The 15,504-nt window shown below is 52.5% G+C and overlaps 1 protein-coding gene across 9 annotated transcripts in view; it reads right to left on the bottom strand.

Annotated features, from left to right (window-relative positions):
* SOX1 (SRY-box transcription factor 1) overlaps positions 1-15,504 on the bottom strand; it is a 703,575-nt gene that overhangs the window by 30,264 nt on the left and 657,807 nt on the right. For 4 of the 9 annotated variants that reach the window (XM_078332885.1, XM_078332859.1, XM_035294419.3 and 1 more), the window contains exon 1: positions 3,531-13,380. The exons of the other annotated variants lie outside the window; for them this stretch is intronic. In XM_078332885.1, the coding sequence (XP_078189011.1) occupies positions 11,457-12,629 (1,173 nt within the window). In that variant the 5' untranslated portion in view covers positions 12,630-13,380 and the 3' untranslated portion in view covers positions 3,531-11,456. Of the gene's footprint in view, positions 1-3,530; positions 13,381-15,504 lie in introns of those variants that run through there. 9 annotated transcript variants of the gene reach the window in all.

The following is a 15,504-nucleotide window of genomic DNA, read 5'->3' as shown; positions in this document are numbered from 1 at the left end:
AATTATCCGCACTAAGGAAAATTATATAAAACTCTTAAAATAATTAAGCCACACTTTATTGTTCTAAAACGAACATATCCCCTGTAGAAACTATTTGCAAAAAGCTAAAATTGTATTTAAAGCCACAGCTTCGATTGAATGGTATAAGTGCATAAACAGAAAATGTAGGAAAAAATAGATAATTTTATGTCAATCTGCAGGCTACCAGTTCAATATCAATTTGAATACTGTAAGTTTTCATAACACCCTTAGCACCCCAGGGATTTTTAGTGTTCCAAGCTGAAATGCCTAACTATTCTGTTTGTTAAAAAGTTCAAACAACTTAATATGTATTTCTGTTCAAATAATGCAGCAGCCATTTTTTAAAAGGACACATATAGATTGAAATGAAAAGTCATATTTTCTCCTGACTTGTTGCACAGCAGGCTTCCGTCCTGGCAGTCTGCACGTGGCTGTCTTGAGCTCCCCACCTCTCCAGCCCTGCATCTTCTTCCGCCCAACTCTGCATCTCCTGTTCTGCACCATGTTTCCCACAGGAATTGCTTTTGACACAGCAAGTGTCAAGAACCCAGTTTCACAAATATATGCTGTCACCCAGAAGGGTGTAGCTGCAAGTTCGCCCCGGGAGTCTAGAGCTGCTCACAGGGCCTGGGACTGGCCCGCATTGCTGTTTCTCTCTGAATTTAAAGCTATCCTGAGCCTGCGGAGCTCTGGGGTGCCTTGGCTCACAGTTTGAGAAACCACAGGTGTTGGGGACCAGGCTGGGGTGGGTTGTGAGGCACCATCCTGTCACCGGGAAGGGGCAGATTTGCTCCTCCTGCACTGTGTTGACACCAATCATTCTGATCAGAACACTATATTGCAAGTTTTGTATATTTCAAATATCCAAGCACGTAACACAGTGAAATCCACACTGCAGCAAGGGCGGGTGCAAAGTGGAATCCTAACTGGCACAGGAGGCAGAGCGGGTGGGATGGATGAGCTGTGGACCTATTTCCACATCAAGATCCTGTCTCACTGCATCTCATGGGAGCCCGCAGAAGCCTTCTGATGGCTCCATGACAAAGCTGGAGTGTGGCCCAGCAGGGTCCCTCACAGTTCTGGTTTCAGTCTGGGGCAGGGAGTGAGGCTGCCTGTTCCCTGCCTGATCTGCTCCTTCCACGTGCCTCAACCAGTCCTGTGCACCTTATCTTAATAGGATAGGACCCAACACAGCACAGCACAGCGCAACACAAAACAACAACACGACACACAACACACAATACAATACAATATAATACAGTATAACACAGCACAATATAACACAACACACAGCACAGCACAACACATAGCACAATTTAACAACACACAGCACAATATATCACAACACAGCGCAATATAACACAACACACAGCACACAGCACAGCACAACACAACACACAGTACAACAAAACACACACAGCACAGCACAACACAAAGCCACACACAGCAAACAATACAATACAGTACAACACAATATAACACAGCACAGCACAACACAACGCACAGCACAATACAGCACAGCACAATATAACACAACACACAGCACAACACAACACAGCGCAATTTAACAAAACACACAGCACACAGCACAGCACAACACAACGCCACACACAGCACACAGCACAATACAGCACAGCACAATATAACACAGCACACAGCACAGGACAACACACAACACAACAGACAGCACAGCACAATACAGCACAGCAAAAGACAACAAGTACAACAAAACAGCACAGCACGACACAACACAGTACAACACAACACAACAGAACAACAGAGCACAGCACAATACAACACAACATAGTGCAGCAATACAACAAGACAGCACAGCAGCACAGCCGACGAGCATTCCTCGCCACACCCCATGTGAATGCTGCAGAGCTGGCAAGCTCCAGGTCCCAGGTCCAGGGCTGACCTTGCTCAGACGCCCAGGGCTTCCTCCCGCAGAAGCTCCACACCCTCCCCAGCTCTCCTGCCACTGAGGAGGGGTCCACGCCCTGGCCCCCTGACGCAGCAGGAGCATCTGCTTATCTGGCTCCCTTTCCAGCACCTCATCTCTGGGAGCTGGACTGTGCTTTCTGCGTCTCAATAACTGCAGCAGCAGCAGCAGCCTCAGCTGGGCAATGACTGAGGTTCTGGTGTTCTGTGACAGGGCCTCTGGGGTGCACGGCCCATCATGAGGACTGGCTGGCCACACGTCCACAGGGACAGAGGCACTCCCTGGGCCGACCCGGGCCTTTCCCTGAGCTGGCTCTGGGAGGTTTGCTTCTGCCCTGCTCTACTGAATCCAACTCCGTCTATATTGCCCCTCTGCTCTGTGCCCAGCGCTGTGCCAATGCTGGAAATGAAAACTGAAAGAGTCTAGCCGTCAGAGAGGCCTGGTGATGGGGGTGGGCCTGCCTCCGCCTGCCCTGCCCCAGGAGCGCCACTTCCTGAGGACACATCCCAGGGAGGGCAGGCTGGTCCACCCCCCTGAGGACCTGCTGTGGCGAGGGTGCAGGGGCAAGCAGGCTGCATTAGCCCTTATTTGGTTAAGTTTTGAAAAAAATCCTTGAGTGAACAAATCACCTTAAAATGTTATTGCAAATGTTCTACTTTTCTCAAACCTAATTTAATATCATCAGAACCGGTTCAAATTAAGTAAAAACATGTTATTCAAATTGGTATTGAGATTTTAGTTTATAGATTGATTTAAAATGATCTGTTTTGTATCTGTTATATCTTAATGCAATTGCATTTTTTAATTTGAGCTGCGATTTTAAATATAATTTTATTTTTCTGCAAATAGTTGCTACAGGTGATATATTCATTTTCAAATGATAAAGTGTTGGTTAAAACATGTCAAGAACTTTATATAATTCCAAAGTAAGTGGATACCTTGATTGTTATCCAAATTTCACTCAGTATTTAAAAATTAAGAACATATTTAAAGCAGTATTCTGTTTGAAAAACTAAAATATAAAACTTTTCTAAATAAACATTTTAAATTAAAAGCATTTTTAAAATTCTCTCATTTAAAATTAGTTTTTCTTACATGCTCTTCAAACAGAGAATGAGGTCTTCCACAGCCATCCCTTAATCTGTATCTGTATCTATAAATACAGTGAATGCTGTCTGCATTATGAACGGCAGTACGGGAACATCCATAATGCGATTCAATGCTGTGTATATAAAACACTGTTGATACACAATAGTTTATTGTTTAGCCCCTTCTATTGGTATAACCCCTTCCTCTCAAAGAAATTTAAAGTACTTAATGTATCAAGCCTTTTTAACAAGATCTTCCCATTTTACAGATGATACTACTGAGAAATTCAGTAGCTAGATAACATATCATCATCATTACTATAGTTATGATCTGTTGGACAAAAGCAATTCAACCCTTTTGTGGTGCTATTACATGGTCCTTCTCTGACTTTTCAAAGGCCCTTAAAATAACGCTCAATAACAAGAGTGTTTGGGCCCATGTTGTGTTCGTAAGCATTGCACGGAGCCAGTCTACTTACAACAGATCAGTGTGTCGCAGTTAGAACCGGTTAGATGCAGTATGTGACTTTGTGTAGTCCTTTTCCTCATCCTGTCTTTAAAGCAAAAATGGATGTGTGGTTTCTGCTTCCTCCGTTCCCCCAACTGCTCTTCAGAAGAGTCAGGGTGTATTTACAGGCAGCTGACACAACCCGCAGGAAAACGGAAACAGAATCAGTACTTCGGTATTTTCTATTAGGAAGATTCTCATAATCCAGCTCAAAAAAATTATTTTCTCCTTCCACTCATTTAATTTTTTTCAAAAATCATCTAAATTGAACAATTAAATGAGAGCACTTTATAAATAATAAATAGCTACTCAGATTTAAATGATCTAGAAACAGCCTTAGTAGCTACTTACCATTAAAAAAAAAAAAAAGCACCATCTCCTAACACAGGTTTCCCAAGTGTCATCCAGGATTGGCCTCAAAATCTCCCCAAGTGTGCCTGGGAAAGGGCAGACCCTTGAGGCCCACTGGAACCCCAGAAGCAGCCTCCCAGCGGCACTGAGTCTGAGAACCTGAATTTGGAGCCAGCTCTCCCAGTGATCCCATGCACCTTGAAGCTGAAAGACCATCACCCTTGTAAACCTCTAAGTTTCCATCTTTGACCACCAAGACCAATCTGAAGCAATCATTCATTAAAAAACAAAGCAGTTATCATATATAATCTGTTCAAATTTACACTGCAATCTGCATCTATCGATAAAGAACACCCAACGTGCAAGTCTCACAGGAAGACCACCCGAGGGAGTGTTTATCAGAGCACCAGGAAGTCACGGGCTCCAGCGTGGCTTTACCTCCTCTGTGAAACCTTCCCTGGTTCTCACACACTGGGCAAGAGCACCCTGCCTGAGCATCTGGCATGGGCCCCTGTCACACAGCCATAACCACTGACATCATACTGCCTGTGTGATCATTAGTGTCACCCGCCAGATGGTGAGCCCGATAGGGCTGATCTTCACATCCTCAGCACATGGACACAGGCTGGACACATAGCATGTGCTCATACTCAACTTGAACACGTAATGGACTCCTAATAAATGCGTGTTGAACAGATGAAAGAATGAATGTCACAACTGTCAAGCAACTTTAAAGAGAAATCGTGATTAATATGGACACACGGAAGGACTGTGGTTTGTACAGCTTCCATTGTTTCCTACCTAGGCCAGATGTGGCACTCACTGTCCCAGTCGTCCATTGGACGTGCCCTGAGCTGACTCGGGGTCCTTGATGGAGTGCTTCCTATTTGCTTATTTCCTGGGCACTGCACGAATCTTAGATGATGTGTCCCTGTGAAGCTGGTTTTATAATTTCTGTTTTACATCTGAGGAAATGGAATCAGAGGTAAGGACATTTGCCCAAGGACAAAGAGCTAATCTGTGACCAGCATGATGACACTGTGAAAATGCAAACGGCTAGTTTTTACAAGGAGAAGCTTCATTCTGCAGTTCAATTTCTAACACAAAGAACTGACTTCTGCTTCTGCATCTACCTGGACACTCACCACCGAAGTTCAGGCTTTTCCACTCACTGAAAGTTCCCACAGAGTTTGAATTACTTAAAGCACGAGGTTGCTAAATCCTTTCTGAGGTTAAAATATGCTCACCTGCTTTCCTTCTATTCTGTTACTTGGAATGAAAATGTAAGTTGACCTCTGCTTTGAATTTTTTCAGGTTGATCTTGACACTGCTAGTCTACCATTGACAGGTTTTAGGTACCTGGAGGGCACCTCCGCCCTGGAAATCCCAGGTCAGTTCCTTGGCTGCCTAAGACTGTTTCTGCGTCTGAGGAGTGCATAGGACTAGCATGGAGCGCTGCTGCTACCACTAAATATCATCTCTCGTTAGCATTTCCGGGGTGCTCGGAGAGAAAACAATGTCTGGGTGATGACTCTTGTCAGTCTCCCCATTGTCAAACCCCATCTCACGTTCCTCCACACTCACAATATTTCCCCATTGGGAACATGCCTGACATTGCAATTTCTCAAAACTGCAGCTCTGCAGTGAATGCCTAATTCCTGAAACTGCAAAATCTAACAAAAGCGGATTTTTTCCACTGATTTGACTGGCTGACTATTTCAAGGCTTTGCATGTGATGACCTGCTGCTCTCCACAAACAACGTCTTCAATGCAGCCACACGGTTGCTCTGAAGTGGCCGAGGGCAATTACAGCCTGGCCAGCTGCCTACCGGGCACTGGGAATTACTCACAAGGTCCAGCGTTTCTCTCCCAGACGCGATTTTCCCACAAGTCACGCTTAGCAACTTGCCAAGCAGCTGTGACTTGATTTTGAACTCAGAACCCGTTTATCACCAGTGCTCTGTCCCCCAGGGCGAGCTGCGGACAGGTCACTCAGAGATGCTTGTTTTGTGTTGTTTTAAAAACTGCTTTGCCCTCTGTGTTTTAGTGTTGGTGTTTCATGTCGGCGGATGAAAAGTAATTTAGACAAAAACATGGCAATCCCGTTCCTTTTATTTTTACTGTCAAAATAGATGATCTTTTCCCGTCTTTGGATCTATCACTTGCTTGGGTTCTTCATGCGTTTTTCATGTTAAAACTCTTGGGTTGTACTTTCAGCACAAATTCCCAGCTTGGTTGCTAAGGAAGATTAATCCATCTGCTTTCTTTCCTTGCCCCCTGACCTCCCCCTCCTCTTCACCCACACTCCGGTTTTCACTCCTTTCCCGCGGAGCTGCGGCTTTCCCTCAGCTATGAAAAACGCCACGCGCAACGCCCAGGAGTCGCAGCTCTGCCCGGGTGGAGAAGCCAGTCTAGTGATAAACAGTCTTGATACTTTATACCCCGATTCTGCGTCACACACGCCCCCCAGAAACAGGTCGGGGGCTGCGAAGAAGCTCAGCTAAGGCGCAGATTCCTGGAGAGCCTGGGGACGCGGGGTCCGGGAGCGGAGCCAGGCCTGTCTGAGATTTTTTGTTTCTTATGGAAATTAAGAAAGAATTTCTAAAACAGAGCCTCTGGGGCTGAGAGCGAGGGCAGCGTTCTCTCCAGTCCTCCCTCCAGCGGAGCAGCCGAAGCAGCCCCGGGTAATGGAAAAGGCAGGTGTTTACGGAGGAGATGGAGTCGGGGGAGGGCAGCCAGGCACGCCCTGCAGGCCCCAGACCCGCACTAGTTCGGGTCTCTAGTTCGCGGGCGCGCTCCCCCCGCCCCCGCTCCCAGGAAGCCAGGGGCCTGGGGCGCTGCGGCCGCGTCCCCTCCCCCTCCCTGGTCCCCTCCCCCCATCGCCGGGGACCCGGCCGGGCCCTACCTCCCCTCCTCCTCCCTCTTGCCCACTTGTTGCCGTCCAGCCCGAGACGTGCCGGTTCCGCCGGCTGAGTGTAAAAGGGTTTGACTTGCGGCTGACCCCGGGTCAGCACTTCTCTCCGCTAATCCTGCTCTCTTTTACACAAAACCCTCGGCCCCGTCCCTCGCATCAGTCATCTTAATCTCCACTCGCCCCCCACCGGCGGCTGACACCCCGCCTGGCCTCCAGGCCCCGGCGTGGACCGGAGGGAGATGGGCTCCCGGGGCGCCCGGGGACCCCCACGCCCTCCCGCCCCGACGCTGCGGGGACGCTGCCGAAGGAATGAGGGGCAAGTGGGGGGAGCACGGGCCGCCCCGACACCTGGCCCTCCCCGCCCCGACGCTCAGGCTGGGCCCCCAGGGGCCAGAGAGGGACTGAGAGGGGAGCCGCGCGCGGGCCTCGGCGGGGGAAGGACGGGGCGGCCGAGCTTCAGAGACAAAGAGAAGGCCGGGCCTCGCCGAGAGGCCGGTGTCGGAGACGCGTCTCGGGGTGGGAGTCGGAGGGCGGTGATGGCGGCGTTGCGACGGGAGGGGAGGTGGGAGTGGATGGCGGGGGCTGGGAGGGAGGGCAGAGCCCCGGGACCCGAAGGGCAGAGGCGCGGTGTGCGGGGCTCAGCCGCGGGCAGAGCCGGAGAAAGGGCAACTTTGAGGCCCAGGCAGCGGGGTGCGCCCCGGAGGCCCGAGACTCCGAAGAGGCCCGGCCACCCCCGCCCGGACGGGACCCGTCGGGACCAGCAGCGGACGCCGCTCCGCTCCTTCTGGGGCGGGTGGAGCGGGTTCCCGGAGGGCGCGCAGCTGGAGAGGAACCGCCGGGGAGGGAGAAGGGAGAGACCGAGGGAGGGAAGAACAGCCGAGGCTGGGAGGAAGCGGGAGGAGAGTGCTCGCCCTCAGATGCTGGGAGGTGGTCCCGAGGCCCCGCCCGGGGCGGGAGCGGAGGAAGGGTGAGGGGTCCCTGCGTCCCCCACCTGCCCCCCCGCCCTCGCTCTGTCCTGACACCGCCCCACCCCGCCGGACTCGGGGGGCACCCAGTCCCCCCTTCTCGCTACGGGGCCGCTCACTCCTCCCCATCTGGCCGGGCCTTTCAATCTCGCCAATTAGGCTGGAAAGAGAGACCAGCCAAGGCCAAGTCTGCTTTCCACTTGCAGTTTCCAAGGACTCAGCCCCGGGGCACAGGCAGAGCGTGGGTGGGGCGGAGGCGGGAGTGGGCCCAAGCCGGATGGGGTCCGGGGGACGCTAGAGCCCGGGCCGGCCCGGAGCGCGCCTTCCGGGGACACACGTCCCGGGGCGGGTTTCTTGAATTAACCGGAATTTTCTGGAGACAGAAATCTGCGGTGCCGGGTCTTTGCCGGGAAATGACACGCGGGAGCGTGAGTGCCGTTCTCCCACACGCGTGATTTTAATAGACCTATCAGTCACGCTCCCGACGCGCATCTGCAGATCAGGCCGCTGTGCGCGAGTCTTCTCTCAAACTAATTCATCTAGTACTAGTGGGTTTCTCCGGGGAAGGGGGGTGTCAAAATTTCGACAACAAAGGGGCCGAGGAATTGAAAAACAAAACAAGGCTTAAACAAACAAACCAAAACGGAAAACCCTCCAGCGAACCCTCCTACCCCCGGTGTGGAGGGCAGGGCCGAGCGCAATGGCGGATTTACAAGTCACACCGTCGTCCCCGCTGGAACTGCTGCAAACTTTCCCCAGGCCTCAAAGACTCCTGTCCGCCTTCTCTACGCGGCTTGCTAACATAATTGGACTAAGCGACGGAAGCACCACCCTGTGATTCGGGAAGTGAATGAAGCCGTCATATAATATAATAACTATCATCACACAGTATTTCACTCCGTGAATACGAGGAGTGTTACCTTGTCCAAGCGCTGCACCCGCAGTTGTCTCGGGGCCTAGTGTAATCTTTTCTCCACTAATTTTAGTCGGAGAGACACTGCTGGGGGCAGGGAAAGGGGGATAGATTTTCAATCCAGAGATGAATCTCAGCTAATTTCTTTGCCCTCCCCCCAACCCTGTGATATTTTTTAATAAGTCATTAAAAATTTCTATTTGCTTTTGTCCATGCTGCTCTAATCAATAAAACAAGGAAGGAAGATGGCTGGAGCACCTGGCATTGGCTATTTCACTGACTGCATGAAGCACTTGCCTAATGCCAATCTGTAAGACCATCCTCCGGGGAGACACAGGCCGCTTGCCTGGCGTCCCGGGCGCACTAACTCAACTTTTCATAGTCTGTGGCTCTAAAGTGGGGCCCACATCCTAACGTTAGCCAAGACCCAGATGCCAACAATTGCACACAGAAACTCCAGGGTACACACAGGCGAACATAGGGGCCAGACTGAGGAGTAGACGCCAAAGAACCTCAGAGAGAGTCCTTTAAGTCTGTATATTTCAGAGAAAATCCTTAAGGTCCCAGTGAGTTAACAGAACAAGCATTATAGAATTTTTCAAAGCAACTCCCAGAGGGGATTGGGAAGGCCCTTTCCCAGACTAAGTCGTAATGCTGCTCAGCCATCCATGGGCACACAGACACTTCTAGAAACAACTGCTTCAGAAAGGATCAAATAGTTAAAAGAAAGAAAAATGAAGAAAAAGAAATGGGGGCTTTTATTGTTAGAAAGCAGTGGACATCATTCTTGAAGTTTTTTTGCAATCACTTTAACGAATGAGTGGTTTAAGCAAACTTATCAGAATGACTCCCCAAAATTACACATGTCAATTGTCAGATTAGCATTAAACTTAGAGCTGTTCTCAGATGTAGGCTGAATTCAGTTCTCACTAAACTGACAGCATAGGCCCACTTTTGGATGGACAGTCCGTACTCGCTCCAGGACAATTAAAGGTGTTGAGAAAACGAGGGGGAAGCCTAAGGCTGCTGAAATCAACCTATTTCCATCAGGACTTAAAGTGGTTTTTTTTTTTTCAAAAATATAATTTCATCTTAATGTTGTGATTAATTTTTAAATGTATTTGCTACAGTATAACTTGTAAATGCAATATTTAATGCTGTCAGATTACTTGAAGACAAAGTTTTACAGAAAACTTTAAATTTCAGAAAAAAACTGCAATGTACCAATAAACACCTAGAAAAAAATATAATTAAAAAATTTAAAGCATCAAACAACCTCAAGATCTCGTCAAGAGTAATGAACAAGGCATTCTGCGTTCACGTCGGTTAGCAACTTGCATCCCAGTTCACGCAGGGGAGGGTGATGGTCGATATTTCTCTGTGTGTATGAGAATCCAACACAATGATTTCGCCCGTTTTCTCAGGAGAAAGAAGCCAGAGGGAGGGGTAGCGGGTGGACAGAGGGGGCTCGGCTGCATCACATTTTGGTTCAGCGATTTTGTTTCCTGGAAACACACTTAGATAAATTCTGCTCGAAATTTTGACTGATGGGGAATTGGGAAACCCGTGACCTGCCCTGGTCTTTGTCCCTCATCCAAGGCCTGGTCCCGGGTCCCGCCATTGGGGTCTTCCCTTCCTCCTTTCTCCTCTGGACCGAACAGTGGCGCAGAAGCCCAGTCAGGTGGAAGGCGCCCCGCTTGCAGCAAGGTAACGAACGCGCAGCCACCCCAACCGCCCGAGCAGAAGATAGTTTTAATTATTTCTCGGCCCGTGGTAATACTTCAGTCCTACAAAATAACCTATAGGTTTTAACTTTCTTCTCTTCCTTGAAAATCCTATTCCCCCCGCCCCATTCCCCGGGGTTCCCTTACTTTTAGTTCATACAGATGATTTCCCTTTCAGATTTCCTAATTGCATTTTGAACTCATAGAACATGCATATAAAAATAGCATGTTCCAAATTTATGGGGAAATGGGCTTTCTCTGTTAAATTTATTGAGTCAAAACATTTTGGGGGCGGGCGTCTTTTTCCGTTTTAGAAGAAAGGCTTTTTAGGAAACTATGTACATAATCTGACTTCTCCTCCCCGCATTGCAACGCCTAAAATAAAATTTTCACAATGCATTTACAAGAAATCATACAAAACCAAAAAAAAAAAAAAAATGGAAATGGTCAGATACAGAAAGTTTTACAAAACCCAGAATATAACTCCGCCGCCTTAAGGAGGGGATGGTGGTGGTAATCTCTTTGTATAAATTAACAAACCAACCCAAAAGAGCGGAAACAACTACAAAAAACTTGTAAGTGCTTGGACCTGCCTTACTACATTTATAACAAATGCGACGAGCTCCGCGTCACTCGGGCTCAGGCTGTCGGCGCCGTCATGAAGCGACGCCAGGGAAAGTGAACGCGCCGGCCGGGATACAAAAGTTGGCTTCGCCTCTCGCCTCGTTTTGACTTTTTTGTCCCCTCGAGCAAAGAAAACGCTTTCTGCCTCCTCCGCAGGTGATAAATACTGTACAAAAAGTCTCAAGAAAACACCGAAGTTCAGTCTAAAACGCAAGTCTGGTGTCAGCGCCCAGCGGTCGCCCAGAGCTCCGGGGAAGGTGAGCTGGCGACACGCGCCACCGGGCGTCCGTCTCCAGCGTTTTCCTTTTGACCAGAGCCTGGAAACGTCTGTACAAAAGCCAGGCCGCACAGGGGCGGGCCGCGAGCTTGGGAGTCGCCGCCCAGGGTCCCCGGCGTCCCGGCGGCGCTAGATGTGCGTCAGGGGCACCGTGCCGTTGACGCCCGCGCCCGCGCCCTGGTAGTGCTGCGGCAGCGAATGCAGCCGGCTCTGCGCCGCGGCCGCCGCTGGGTCGCCCCCCTCGCCCGCGGGCAAGTACATGCTGATCATCTCGCGCAGGTCCCCGGGGCACGGCGCCCGCGAGTGCGCAGGGGCAGGCGGGCTGCCGCTCGGCTCCGACTTGACCAGCGAGCCCAGCGCGCCCAGGGCGCCCGACGACGCGGCCGCCGCCGCCGCCGCCGCCGCCACGGCCGAGTTCTGGTGCGCGCCGCCCGCGGCGGCGGCGGCGGCGGCCGCGGCGCCGTAGGGGAGGCCGCCGTAGCCCGAAGGCGATGCGCTCATGTAGCCCTGCGAGTTGGAGATGGGGCTGTACTGCAGCGCGCCCATGTCGTAGCGGTGCATGGGCTGCGGATTGTGCGGATGCGCGTGCGGGTGGTGCGGATGCGGGTGCGCGGGGTGCGCGTGCGGGTGCGCGCCACCCGCGCCCGGGTGCTGCCCGTAGGCCAGCTGCGCCTCCTGCATCATGGCCGCGGCCGCCGCCGCCGCAGCCACCGAGCCCGGGTAGGCGCCGTTGGCCCAGCCGTTGACGTGCGCGTAGCCGCCGCCCGCCGCGCCGCCCGGGCTCTCCAGGCGCTGGCCCACGGCCGCCGCGCCCACGCCCACACCCACGCCCATGGCCACGGCCGCGCCGCCGCCGCCCGCGCCGGCCGCCAGGAGCCCGCCGGCCAGCGAATACTTGTCCTTCTTGAGCAGCGTCTTGGTCTTGCGGCGCGGCCGGTACTTGTAATCCGGGTGCTCCTTCATGTGCAGCGCGCGCAGCCGCTTGGCCTCGTCGATGAACGGCCGCTTCTCGGCCTCGGACATGACCTTCCACTCGGCGCCCAGGCGCTTGCTGATCTCCGAGTTGTGCATCTTGGGGTTCTCCTGGGCCATCTTGCGCCGCTGCCCGCGGGACCACACCATGAAGGCGTTCATGGGCCGCTTGACCCGGTCCTGGTTGGCCTTGGTGCCCCCGCCGCCGCCCCCGCCTCCGCCCCCGCCTCCGCCGCCGCCGCCGCCTGCCCCGGCGGGGCCCGAGAGGTTCGTGGGGGCCTGGGCGCCGCCGGGCGAGTGCAGGTCGGTCTCCATCATCATGCTGTACATCGGGGCGGCTGGCGGGTTCACCGGCACCGCGAGGAGGGGGCCTGGCGCATAGACGGCCGGGTTGGGGGGTAGACAGAGAGGAGTTCGAACGGAGCGAGACGGGGGCGGGGGGGTCCTAGCAGAGAGAAGAATGGGTAGGAGTGGAGGCAAGGACAACAAAAAGAAGCAGAAACACGCACTCGGCGCCGCTTCGGCTCGCAGGTTTAAAGTTTCTCCCGGTGCACAAACCACTTGCCAAAGAGGCCGACAGTCGGGGTCGCAGTCCTCGCCGCCACCGCAGCCCAGGCGCCCTCGGCGAAGCGGAGCAAACAGGTGCAGTCTTGGCCAAGTTGCCGCTCCACTTGCGGGGCCAGGAGCCTCGCGCTGGGCCCGGCCGGGGGTGCGCTGTCTCCTCCTCGCCGGCCGCCGCCGCCGCGCGCTGTCTCCTTCCCCCTGTGATCAATCCTCAGCGGCCTCCAACTCGGGGGCTGCAACTTCTAGCTGGGCGGCGCACCGCGTGCGCTGGGCATGTGCTGTTCCCAGGTGCCCGGGGGGAGCCAGGCGCCGGGGGGGGGCGCAGGGGGGCCCGGGGGGGGGCTATTACGGTGCAGCCAGGGAGGGGTCCGAGGACAGCGGGAGGAGCGCGGGCTTGCGGAATGGGCCGGAGAGCTGGGGCCGCCGAGCCCGGGACGGGCTGCCCGTTGCCTGCCCGGGGCCGTGCGCTCGGAGCGGAGGCGCACGCGGGGCCGGCGGCGCGCGGGGCCCAGCAGCCATACGCCGGGCCCGGGCTGCCATTAAATGTGCGCGCCGTGGCCAATGGGAGCCGGCGGCGGCGGTGATTTGCATGGCGCGCTGGCAAGTGACGTGGGAGGGAGTAGATACACTGGGCGCGGGCGGCAGAGCGGGGAGGAGGGGAGGAAGGAGGGGGAGCAAAGCAGGAAGGAGGGGGGGAGGAGGCCCGGGAGGGGGTGACAGCCACGCCGCTTCCTGAGCGCGCGCGCGCGCGGCGGCGGCGGCGGCGGCGGCGGCGAACCCAGAGCTCGCCCTCCTCGCCGCTCCCCGCCCGCGCGCTCCGAATGATTAAGGATTGGGTTGAAAAGCGAAGACTTAGGAAGAATCGTCAGGGGTTGGGAAGAGGAACGCAGCCCTTGGCCAGTTTTACAGGGGCGCGGTGGAGACCCAGCTCCTCCTCTGCCCTCACCGGCCAACTCCCAGCCTGCAGGGAAGGGGAAAGTTGAGCGCGAGGCCGGCGCATCACCCTCAGCTCACCAGAGTACTGAAAAGGAGGGGAGTTCCCATGGACGCAGGAGAGACCCTCCGAGGGCTCCTACAGGTTCTCCTGCAAGGATCAGGCGGCTCAGTAACCCCACCCCCACCCCACCCCACATCTCTTCTCGGCCGCGACGCGCACTGAAGTTCTCGGGTGCCCCCTCTTGCAGCCAGGGCCTTCACAGACCAGGCCCCTCAATTCGGGTAAAGGGGGAGTATTTGTGTGCGCTTGGCTCCTTAGCCTTGTTTCGTACCAGCCTTAAACTTTTTTGGGGTGGGTCTTTTAATGAGCCTGGGGTAATAGTCACGCACTCTTCCCAACCCGGGTCTTCTTCCTCTGGAAAAGGAATTTCTAGGAAGGTGTAGCACGACAAGATCTATCTGGAATCTAGTTCCTGAATAACATGTTGAAAAAGTTTGTTGAATCGCAAAAGAATGATCTGGCCCACGCTTTTCTGGAGCGAGTCTCCCACGAGCTAGTTGCCTAAGAACTGAAAAAACTGCGTGAACTGCGCGGGGCCAACTAACCCGAATGAAAGGCGGGGCCTCGGGACCGGGTCACAGCCGCGGGTCTAAATCCTGCAAAGGAAAGGCCCAGCTCGTGGAAAGAGGAAGGCCTTCACCTGCGGTTGTCTTTCTTAAACCTCAAAGTGGCTTTGATTTGGGAACATGTAAGAGATTATCAAACCCAGTCTCAATTATCATAGCGCTCACACTACGGTTTCCAGCAGACTGATCTAAAAGTGGTCCAAAGCCTTCTTTGACCCAAGTATTTCTCCTCGGTCCTCACCGAGGCACCCCGAGATGAGAGTGCTGATGGAGATTGGTGGTGGGTAAAGTGGAGCCTTCGCCTGTCACGTGTCTGTCTTGTAATAGAAATATTCAGTAAGGATGATGATAACGGTAATAGAAGTAATAGGATGTTTGAATCTGTGGGGCAGAGAACACGTGACACCTTTTTTTCTCTTAAAAAAAATTCTGAGGTTGTGAATTTCTTGACCCTGTTGCTTGTCCAAGGTAAAAGAATAATGCTTTATTTCCTCAATGGCTATGATTATTACTGTAGGGTTTATTATTATTATTATTGCAGGGTTGCCTCAGCGTGCAGTGCAACAGCAAATCGATCTCTCTGCAGATTAAACTGCTTTTATTCCAGGCCATTCAGCATTTAATAGTAAATTCATCAAATAATATATAATTATATTAGAAAGGGAACATCATTTCATATTTATTTTTCACTAAATATCTAGGTTATAAACCGGGTTTCCAACTACCTTATTTCACCGGTCGAGTTTGTTAAATCTTTTGATTTGTTCCATGCACTACCTACAAATATCAGTTACATTGTGAATGAACAAAAAAGGAGCAAGAATATTGTTTGGGAATGCTATAGACCCATTTTTTTCTTTGATAATTTAGGAGGCAGTGGGTGTGCAGTGAGATCCAGTGTGTTAGGGAAAGTCAGCAAGACTGAAATAAAGGAAATGGTTTACAAATTATAAACTATATTATCCACTTAGCAGTTGAAAGATTTCTTTCCTCTGCTTTTCAATTTAGAGTTTAAACTAAATAGCTTAAGACTCCCTGAAAATGCATTGTATGAATCAGGCTTGGCACATTATTTTCC

The sequence above is a fragment of the Callithrix jacchus genome, chromosome 1, assembly GCF_049354715.1.
Source record: "Callithrix jacchus isolate 240 chromosome 1, calJac240_pri, whole genome shotgun sequence".
Taxonomy (NCBI): domain Eukaryota; kingdom Metazoa; phylum Chordata; class Mammalia; order Primates; family Cebidae; genus Callithrix; species Callithrix jacchus.
This window is presented reverse-complemented; position numbering and strand designations above follow the sequence as displayed.